Source organism: Sesamum indicum, unplaced genomic scaffold, assembly GCF_000512975.1.
Source record: "Sesamum indicum cultivar Zhongzhi No. 13 unplaced genomic scaffold, S_indicum_v1.0 scaffold00492, whole genome shotgun sequence".
In the NCBI taxonomy this organism is placed as follows: Eukaryota; Viridiplantae; Streptophyta; class Magnoliopsida; order Lamiales; family Pedaliaceae; genus Sesamum; species Sesamum indicum.
Genome location: NW_011628371.1, coordinates 1 through 10,438, shown reverse-complemented (window position 1 = coordinate 10,438; position 10,438 = coordinate 1). Strand labels below are relative to the sequence as shown.

The window sequence follows — 10,438 nt, the reverse complement described above, 5'->3', positions numbered from 1 at the left end:
CGAGAGAGTAGAGAAGTGCAAAATAGTCTTCAACACCAAAACGCGTGCCTGCGAATTATTCAATCACGACAAAAATCCTGTCCATTATCGTAAGCACCCTGTTGATCCAACGGCAAAAATGATGGGGTGGATTCAAGAATTTCACATAGATATCATCAATATCTTAGTGATCAGTTCCAAGATTCTCATAAAATCAAACACAACTACCAGCAGAAGTAGTACTGAGACCTGTGTTGTTCTTCAGCACCATGATGATCAGTTTATTCTCCCTCTTCTGCCTCTCTCTCACCCTTGCAGTTTTCTCAAGATTAGTCTACAAGCTATGGTTAGGCCCGATTCATATGCAACAGAAGCTGCAGTCCCAAGGACTCAAAGGGCCCTCTTACAAACTCTTACATGGAAACACTAAAGAGATCATCAGTATGAGGAAAGAAGCCATTAAAGCTCCCTGTGATTTAGGGCAGCATGATATGTTCCCAAGAATTCTTCCACATTTGAATACTTGGATGAAGTTATATGGTAAAACCCATCTTTTCCCTTTTCTGATTCTTGTTGTCAGTAATTGATAAGATGAGTTTTTGAATACTTTTGCTGTAACAGGCAAGAATTTCCTTATCTGGATTGGTAATCAGCCTCAAATAGTTGTTACTGAGCCTGAGTTGGTTAGGGAAATATTGACCGATAAGGAAGGAGTTTACCGGAAAATAAAACCTATAAGTCATGCAAAGAAACTTCTAGGAGATGGGCTTGTAGTAGCAGAAGGGGAAAAATGGTCAAAGCTAAGGAAACTAGCCAATCATGCTTTCCATGGAGAGAGCTTGAAGGTGGATTCTTGTTTGTGAATATGTGTGTGTGTGTGTGTGTGGGTGTGGGTGTGGGTGTGTGTGTAGTCATGACCAATTTGCAATTTCCTTCAATTTGTAGGATATGGTTTCGGCAATGGTAGAAAGTGTGGATACAATGCTGGAGAGATGGAGATATCATGAAGGGAAAGAAATTGAAGTATCTAAGGAATTTAAGCTTTTGACATCAGATGTTATCTCAAGAACAGCCTTTGGAAGCAGTTATGTGGAAGGGAAGAATATCTTTGATATGATGATGAAGTTGGGTGTTTTGATTGCTAAGAACACTTTTAAGATTAGACTCTTTGGTCTGAAGTAAGTTCTTTTCACCATTATAATCATCTAGAGCATGTGTCCTTGTAGTAGCTAGAATATGGATCATCAACTTTCACCTGGCTTCTGCTGCTAACTTATAAGTGTTTCATATTGCAGGAAGATTTGGAGGTCGAAAGATGATATTGAATCGGACAAAATTGAGCAATCATTACACGATTCTATCTTGTCATTGGTTAAGAAAAGGGAAGATAAGGTAAAGGCAGGGGAATCAGACAACTTTGGAAATGATTTTCTGGGATCCCTCCTAAAAGTTCACCATGATATTGATCCAAAAAGCAGAATCTCAGTCGATGATATAGTTGATGAATGCAAGGTATTCTATATTGCCGGGCACGAAACAACTAGCACCTTGCTCTCGTGGACTGTCTTTCTCTTGTCCATTTTCACAGAATGGCAAGAAAAAGCAAGGGACGAGGTGGTTCAAGTCTTTGGCCAGGAAAAACCAACAGCAGAAGGCATTGCCAGGCTTAAAATCGTACGTACCTAGATTCTATATTGAAATTGTGCGAAACTTTTGGTTTCTCATTTTCCTTTACTGTCATGCAGTTAACGATGATTGTTTATGAAGCATTAAGGCTTTACAGCCCCGTTCTTTCTATTACTAGAAGAGTACACAGAAACATCAAGTTGGGAAAATATGAAATTCCTGCAAATGTTCAGGTGAATGTTCCAACACTAGCACTACATCGGAATCCTGAGATATGGGGAAAAGATGCCCATATGTTCAAGCCAGAGAGATTTGCTGAAGGATTGGCTAATGCAGCAAACAGAAATTCCATGGCATTTCTCCCTTTTGCTGCTGGTCCTCGATCATGTGTGGGCAATAACTTTGCAGTTAATGAAGCTAAGATGACGCTCTCGATGATTTTGCAGCGTTATAGATTAGCGCTCTCGCCAAATTATATCCATGCGCCTTACCAGTTTCTTACTGTTCAGCCTCAACATGGAGTTCAGATCATTCTGCATTTGCTGTGAAACAGATCAATTCTTTACTGCTTTGTGTCAATATGTATGCATATGTTGGTTATAAAATGTCCTCGGCAAATAACTAAATAATCTATTTGTGGGTCGCACAGACAGTTTGTTTTGACTGCTATGATCATGTACATATTTCTTGTTTTCCAGCATTCGGCTTTACCGATAATCTATTATCAAACTATCATTGTAAACAAGAGAAATCTTGAGAGGACTATCCAATGGATGAAATCACTGCCTGTGTTTGATCAAATAGTTAGAATATGGTATCTACTTGTATAAGCAAGTGGAAGAAAATGAATAGCATCCTGCGACTGAAATGAGATTCTGAAGATGTTTTCTAGGTTGCAGGACTATATATCTCACTGAGATCGAAAGTCCATGCAATGTCGTGTTGGCAGTCTCTTTATTGGACAAAAACAAATTTAGACTACAATCTTTAGATCTTCAGTGTGGGCTTCTTACCGCTCATAATCCAAGCAGAGTTTTCTGTTATTGCTCAAAACAGAGGAAACTGCAATAGACTATCATTCCACATAAGTTCCTTTAGTGCATTTCTTCTTGTCCGTCATGGACATGTGCATGCGACCTGCTGCAGGTTGATGTTCTCTTTCATTCTGCCTTAAACAACATTTATAATTTGGCCGAATAAAAGCCTTCTAGAATCATCTGCACTGTTTTCCTTGGCCTAGGCATTCATTGACATAATCGTGGTTTTCCTAGGGAACATCTAAGCTGTCACTCTCAAACCTAGTCTACTTCTGTTGTTTTTCTCACAATTTCAAGAACCTAGATTGTCTCATCCCTCCAAACCCAATGATTAAAATTTCTTTAAATATGGTATTTTGTGCTCATTTTCAATACAATAAGGTGTACCAGTTTTTCCAAGATCATAATCATGATCTTCTCATTCTTTCTGTCCCTTATTACACTAATTCTGATAAGAGTTATCCACAAAGTATTATGGCTCCCTTTTCGCATACAACACATGCTTCGGTCACAAGGAATCACCGGCCCGCCCTACAAAATTATTCATGGGAGTACTAAGGAGAGCCTGAGGTTGAAACAGCAAGCAAGAGATGGTCCTATGGAGTTGTCACACGATATATTCCCTAGAGTCCAACCTAGTTTCTATTCATGGATGAAGCTATATGGTAATGATCAAGTTCATATTTTTCCTCAATCTTGATTTGAAAATTCCAGTTATTTATCTGTGTATTAACTCTTACCAGGTAAGAATTTTCTTACTTGGACTGGCCCTCAACCTCATCTGGTGATTACTGAACCTGAGTTGGTCAAAGAAATACTAACCAACAAAGAAGGTATTTTCCAGAAAATCAAGGTTCAGGGCCCTGCAAAGAAGTTGGTTGGAGATGGACTTGTTATGACAGAAGGAGCAAAGTGGTCGAAGCTACGAAAACTGGCCAACCATGCATTCTATGCAGAAAGCTTAAAGGTAACTGATTTTCTGAGATATCTTCTTGTTGATAACAGATTCAAGCAAGAAAATTTGAGAGGATGAGAGTAATTTCCTTCCAGGGTATGATTCCAGCCATGATTGCAAGTGTTGAGAATATGCTGGAAAATTGGAGAATGTATGAAGGAAAGGAGATAGAGGTGTCCAAAGAGTTCATGGTTTTCAGTTCAGAAGTGATTTCAAGAACAGCTTTTGGGAGCAGTTACTTGGAAGGGAAGAACATCTTCGATATGCTGATGAAGCTGGGGTTTCTTATATTCAAGAATGCTGACAAAGTTCGACCTTTTGGAATCGAGTAATTTCCGTATCTGTATTACGTACTCCCATCATACTGTTACATTTATGTTCTTAAACAAGCACATCTATTTTTTACCAAACTGTCTTCTTGGTGCATGTCTTGCAGAAAAATTTGGAAAACACAAGATGACATTGAATCAGACAAAATCGAGCAGTCCCTTCGTGACTCTCTCATGGTAATATTGAGGAAAAGGGAAGAAAAGGTACTAACAGGACAAGCAGACAACTTTGGGAGCGATTTCCTAGGATCACTCCTGAGAGTTCACCATGATGCAGACAAGAAAAACAGAATTTCATTAGATGATGTCATCGATGAATGCAAAGTATTCTTTCTTGCTGGACATGAAACAACTAGCAGCCTGCTGTCCTGGACTTTTCTTCTGTTAGCAATCCACACAGATTGGCAAGATAAAGCAAGAAAAGAAGTTCTTGAATTGTTTGGCCAAGAAAACCCAACAGCTGAAGGCCTTCCCAGATTGAAAACAGTGAGCAAACTTTTCTACAAAAAGTACTGCAACTTTATTTCATTTGATCCTTAATCCTGATTCTGTCTTATCCTTTTGCTTGTAATTAGGCTAGCATGATTATCAATGAGGCCTTAAGGCTTTACGGCCCAGTAGCAAGTCTAGTAAGAAGAGTGGCAAGGAAAGTTAGGGTGGGGAAATATGTACTCCCGGCTAACATGGAGTTGCAGATTTCTCCTTTAGCCCTTCACAGAAATCCAGAAATATGGGGAGAAGATGCTCATCTTTTCAAACCAGAGAGATTTGCAGAAGGGATAGCAACAGCGACAAGGAACAACCCGATGGCCTTCCTCCCCTTTGGATATGGACCAAGAACTTGTGTTGGGTTGAACTTTGCAAACAATGAAGTGAAGATAGCACTGTCAATGATTCTTCAGCGTTATAAGTTTACATTGTCACCGAGTTATATTCACTCTCCTCTTTCTCTTGTGACAATACGCCCGCAACATGGCGTGCAGATCATGCTTCAGAAGTTGTAAAGTGAACAAAATGGACATACTCAATCTGCCTAGTGGCGCTATGAATGGTTGAATGTTTGGTTTCAACTGTACAACTATTAGTGGTAGAAGTTTGCATCAACGCTTTGTAATAACACGAGAAAAATCCTCTTTCAAGGTGATGAAGTTAATGCAAGACTGTAATATACATGAATAATTGGATATACAAAATTCCTTTTTGCGCTGCCTCTTCTACATGAATAGTCGGCCATTTGACTTGAAACATGATTTGGGAGTGTTCTGTCAAACAGTCCATGAATGTCTTCAGATTAGTCCTCATCAATACTAGGGTTGAATTTATGTAACAGTCCCAGTCTATGTTTACTTTCAAGTTAGCATCCTTACTTCAAAACAGAGGTGGTCATAAGGTTTCATGAACTATATAAGTAATCAACAATGAGAAGAAAACTGCAAAATGTACATTGTAAAAAGCAAGTCAATGCTTAAAACCATCAATGAGACTTGGCCATAGTTTCCTGTTGGATCTCTAACATGGAAGGCAACACAAGAGGAGAAAGAAGAGGGATCGGATCTTTACTGGAGAAATAAGAATTGACTGTCGACACTGCTCCTGCTGCTGATGATGATGATGTTGACGATGATGAATCTTTATTACACCCAATCAATTTTACAATGCTTCTGCATTCTGAAGTTGCTGGCTTTAGCTGCAGAGGATGGGGGGCACGCCTTTGAAGCCGGCTCAAGGGGGGCTTTCGAGTAACCACAAACTCATCTCTGGGAACTAAGGTTTGGAATCCTGGAAACTCACTGTCGAAGCTCTCCATTGCATTAGACAATCCTGATAGATAAGGAGAGAGTCTTGCTATTCTTGAACTTGTATTACTCAAGTACTATTTTTCTGTAGGTTTTTGCTGTGATCAGGATATGAGAAACATCTGTGGGATTCTTTTGCCATGAGTGTCCTATGACGAATTTGATGGGAACATGGTCCAGCCTGTATATGGCCCCCCAGTAGAAGCATGGACATTGGCAAGCCACAAGTATAATAATGCATGTCCATTGTGTCAGAGATATTATACTTACAACTTTTTTTAAAATGTTTAAGACCAATAAATGTTGAGTATGTGCAAAATTAGATAGCTAACTCACAGTTCTTTACAAAATTATACATGTTTTTACTTGATCTGCAACTCTCATGTGAAGTAAGCTAATTGATTGTAGTATTCTATTTCCTTCATGTGAGCAGGGAATCAGTACATCTTGGATAAATTAATGAAATCTAAAGATTACAGTGTCAGAATTCCCAAAGCTAGCACATGGTAATGCTTTTACAATGAATTCCATGGCAACCACCCCAGCCCCCACCCACCCGCTTTTAGAAAGGAAGTAAGCATCTTAAGCAGTAAGCATCAACCTAGAGAAACAAAAAAGAATATGACCATGCCCATTTATGTCAATACTCAAGACATGTACATTAAAACCTCTATAATTAATATTATGTAAATCAATAAGCTCTCTACAATAATAAAATTTTTCGATCCCGATTTGGGCCTTTGTAAAAAATCATCAAATTCGATAAGATAATAAGATAATAATTTCTTGAAAAATCCCTTTATAAATATTAGGTCCCCTTAAAACTCTAAATTAATAATTGATCAATATTATAATTATAAATATTAAATATGAAGTCTGTAATGCTTTACGCATTTGATCATTCATGGATGATTTTGCTATGCCTTTTAGATGAAAAGACATGGTTGGGTGTTATGAATTATTTTATTTTCATATTGAGATTTATATAGTATATGTTTCATTCATCATGCATGAATATATTTAGTTGGCCACAATAGTTATTTAAGTGCACCAAATTAATATAAACATGTATATTTAAGTAATTCTAATGAATTGATACATGCGTCCATGAATATAATAATTAATTGTATACAATAATTGATATTATACACGAATATATTTAATTAGTTACAAAGAATTGGTTGATGCATGAATATAATCAATGAAACATATATGAATTCATTTATTTCAATACATATGTACTAAATTTGCTGAATTTAAAAAGTCTCTCTTTTAATTAATAAAATATTAATGTATCGATATATTAATATCTCTCTAAATTAATAACATTTTATGATTCCAAAATTATTAATTTACAGAGATTTTACTGTAATAGTTATAATCACCTTTAAAAATGCAATTGCACCTTATATTTAGACCACAGATCCTCAAGATGCTGCAATAATTATGAGTCATGTTAGTGCTTCAATTGCATTTATTGAAGTTATTGACCATTGACTAGTCCAAGAAAACAAGTATGGGCAATGAAAGCTGTGCAGTGCAAGTGCAGCTTCACCATCAATTTTCTTTTGGGAAATTTATTAGAACTCATATAGTGTATGAAGAATCAACGGTATATTCGATCTAGATGCATATTGGGAGCATTTGAAATAATAGAAATCCAAAATGTAATGCTTGTGTGACTTGATGGTAGATCTTCAAATGGCTATGAATTTTAATTTATGAGTTACAAAACAATCTACCTACGCCTGCGCGCATAGTCGTCATTAGGATACGCTCGTCTTGAAATTACATAGTTTCAGCCACTATCGAGGCGAATTTTTGAATTTTCTCAATTTCCAGCAGACTTTATTTAATCTTCATATTTTTTGTAATTTTCATTTGAGCCTCATGTTTTATGAGGCTATTGCTAGTATGTTACGGTATTTTTGCACTGAGTTTTATTTAACATATTTTCGGTCCAAGTTAATAACTTTATGAGATAATTCAAAATTTAGCGTATTTTGAGGTATGTTACCTGGGTTAGATTCTTTCTTAAATATCTACAAATTCTAAATTCAGGCATAAACTACTTTTACCAATATTGAATTTTTCTAACGTTAGAGACAAGTATTTTCCCATATCTTACTATTTCTGCACTATCAGACAACTTACTGTTCTGAAATAAATCAGATATTCTGAATAAAAAATTGGCAGCATGGATCAATAAACAGCCCTTAAAATCTTTTTCACCAGCTCTAGAGACAGTTAGTTCCTGTAATAACCTCCTCTGATGCAAAAGTACAAAGCAATAGCAGAGAGTATGTTTGATCCTTCAGTCTATCTTATCATTACTTAATACTTCTTGTATGGTACAAATTTTCAGTCAACTGATCCAAATTTCTTGACATATTTCTGAGTGCACATAATGTTCTCTTGGTGGAACATAGCAACGGGTGAAGTTGCTCAGACGGACTTTCTTCACAATCCACCAAAAACATTTCCTTGTGTGGAACTGTATCTTTTCCTTGATTTTCCTATGTATACTGCACAGTGGCACAATGCTAATACAAGAACTACTAAACATTTCCTTGTGTGGAACTGTATCTTTTCCTTGATTTTCCTATGTATACTGCACAGTGGCACAATGCTAATACAAGAACTACTGTTTTTCCATATGTACAGGCATTATGCTATGAAAGGCTTTCCATTCTCATGTCAATACTCGAAATGCAGCTATGGTACTAATGTGGAGTAACACTCCTTGCCAATTTGGCTTAGCCCCTTTCTGTACAAAAGATTTGGACCATTTCACTTGCATACAAGGAAAAGACGCCCCTCATACAAAAGAGGAAGGGGGAAAGTGAAAAGAAAGTGCAACTTATCAACATTGAACACTATGTGACCAATATGATCCAATCAATAAGCTTCTGCTCTAGTCTACCTCTCTTGGAGCATATGTAGAGAGTTAAGGTCTTGCAAATTGGGCTTGTAATGAATAAAATTTAGGCAACTATGTCTTTTAGTATGTAATTATTTTGTCTCGTTTCGGTTTCTTTATCTTTTTCCAATCATCGGTAGAACCCTCATGGCAAAGAATGCATAAAAGATTTCCAACAACAGATTTGCAGAGTGTACGAAACATCTAAGAAATTTCCATGAGCTAAGCATATCTGCAATGTGATTAGGCAATTCAATCCACGCACGAAAGCATTAAGTATTCAAATATTCGGATAATAAAAGATTCACCGGCCAAATAAATCTAATCACTTGTCATTTTCTGGAATTGAAATAATGCTCCTCAAGTCTTGGTAAATCTTCAAAATATTAAGGTTGTGGTGTGTTATGAGTAAAGATTTGGAAGCCGCCGACCCCACAGCCAACTACAGGGAATACTGAATGGTCAAGATTGATACCTCTACTCCCACTTGAATCCAGTTCTGTATTCTACCCTCTCTACTGTTTATCAAAATCCTAAGGTATTAGCTTATTCTCGCAAGCAGAGACAATTAGAAGCTATTTAGTAATAGATATAAGGAAACTGACTGATGATTCCATTTAGTGATTAGCATAATGCAGAATTTGTTCTGTACAAACGATTTAAGCTCGACATGGAAATTTTTATCGATGTCAGCTACATGACTTGGATACTATCTTATATTTTACGAATCCAACCTATGTTTAATTTTTACTAAACAAATAAACGAAAGCCAAGCATACGAGGAATATGTACAGGCATTATGCTATGAAAGGCTTTCCATTCTCATGTCAATACTCGAAATGCAGCTATGGTACTAACTTAATGTGGAGGGGTTCGGAATGTACAGGGAAAATAAGTAATGTAGCTTCTGCTTCAAGAATAGGACCTAACCAAGCCAAAATTACAGAATGATCTGGACTTAAAGAGGCCACCGAAGAGGAACCTGGTTGGAGATTCTTGTGGGACTTGATTTGATTCTTCGGGGCTGCCTTTTACTCGGAGGATGGTTTGCCCTATCGTTTGCCTGATGGAATCTATAATCTTTGGATCAACGGGATACCCTGATGCATCACGAACATAAAATGTGTTAACAGCTTTGCCAGCTCTTGTTGCCACCTCTGCTCGGGTTACAGTTAGGCTATTCTCGCGGAAAATTCTAGTTACGTCTGACAGCAGCCCAACTCTGTCGGAAGTGCACAGTTCTAGCTTCAAGCCCTAATGGTAAAGGGAGCAAATTAACAGTCAGAAATCATGCAAGAAACTACCCTTACTATAGCAAATGAAGGAATGTCATAAGTTAGACCAACTGTGGCAGATATTCATTGGCTGAAATATGAACTGAAAACAAGAATCAGTTGGTTATAGTTGGTCAGCATCAAGATGACACAAGCATACTAATTTTTTAAAGGACCATTTTTTAAGATGGATCGTGGAAAATATATCCAATTTTTAGAATAGTCATTTCCATGTTACTTTCCTAAGTTAATCGTTTACCTATAACCAAACAAACAGACTCCTATCAGCAACAGGTTCTTTATGCATACCCATTGGAACAGAATGATATAGAAAACTAGCTAAACCTCAAGCTTTAAATCCATGTAATCAAACATATAGGAGTATGCAAAGATCAACCATCTATCATTTCTGTATATTCAGATATCGGCCATTAGAAAATGAAAGGAAATAAGCCATTCAACAGGTTGACCTTTCCGACTCTCCAATGAATTTATGTTTATTCTGAGTGAGAGACATGATTA

The 10,438-nt window shown here is 37.0% G+C and overlaps 2 protein-coding genes across 3 annotated transcripts; both read left to right on the top strand.

Moving 5' to 3' along the window:
* Positions 1-98: 98 nt before the first annotated feature.
* LOC105180269 (cytochrome P450 CYP749A22-like) lies at positions 99-2,302 on the top strand. Of its 2 annotated transcripts, none has more exons than XM_020691634.1 (5): positions 99-519; positions 601-824; positions 925-1,157; positions 1,275-1,653; positions 1,839-2,302. In XM_020691634.1, exons 1-5 carry the CDS (start codon positions 249-251, stop codon positions 2,151-2,153), a joined length of 1,422 nt encoding a protein of 473 aa, XP_020547293.1. In that variant the 5' UTR covers positions 99-248; the 3' UTR covers positions 2,154-2,302. The 2 variants fall into 2 exon arrangements, with proteins under 2 accessions (XP_020547293.1, XP_011102247.1); XM_011103945.2 differs by having other exon boundaries at positions 101-519; positions 1,725-2,302.
* A 696-nt stretch (positions 2,303-2,998) lies between these two features.
* Positions 2,999-5,918, top strand: LOC105180268 (cytochrome P450 CYP749A22). The gene is made up of 5 exons (XM_011103944.2): positions 2,999-3,307; positions 3,386-3,609; positions 3,693-3,925; positions 4,034-4,412; positions 4,502-5,918. Exons 1-5 carry the CDS (start codon positions 3,052-3,054, stop codon positions 4,928-4,930), a joined length of 1,521 nt encoding a protein of 506 aa, XP_011102246.1. The 5' UTR covers positions 2,999-3,051; the 3' UTR covers positions 4,931-5,918.
* Positions 5,919-10,438: the final 4,520 nt, after the last annotated feature.

What these genes read in the sequence shown, in the direction of transcription:
- LOC105180269 (XM_011103945.2), top strand. Translation starts at nt 249, where the DNA reads ATGATGATCAGTTTATTCTCCCTCTTCTGCCTCTCTCTCACCCTTGCA. An exon ending in TACTTGGATGAAGTTATATG is followed by an intron (nt 520 to 600) that starts GTAAAACCCATC and finishes TTGCTGTAACAG; the next exon opens with GCAAGAATTTCCTTATCTGG. An exon ending in TCCATGGAGAGAGCTTGAAG is followed by an intron (nt 825 to 924) that starts GTGGATTCTTGT and finishes TTCAATTTGTAG; the next exon opens with GATATGGTTTCGGCAATGGT.
- LOC105180268 (XM_011103944.2), top strand. Translation starts at nt 3,052, where the DNA reads ATGATCTTCTCATTCTTTCTGTCCCTTATTACACTAATTCTGATAAGA. An exon ending in TCTATGCAGAAAGCTTAAAG is followed by an intron (nt 3,610 to 3,692) that starts GTAACTGATTTT and finishes ATTTCCTTCCAG; the next exon opens with GGTATGATTCCAGCCATGAT. An exon ending in GCCTTCCCAGATTGAAAACA is followed by an intron (nt 4,413 to 4,501) that starts GTGAGCAAACTT and finishes GCTTGTAATTAG; the next exon opens with GCTAGCATGATTATCAATGA.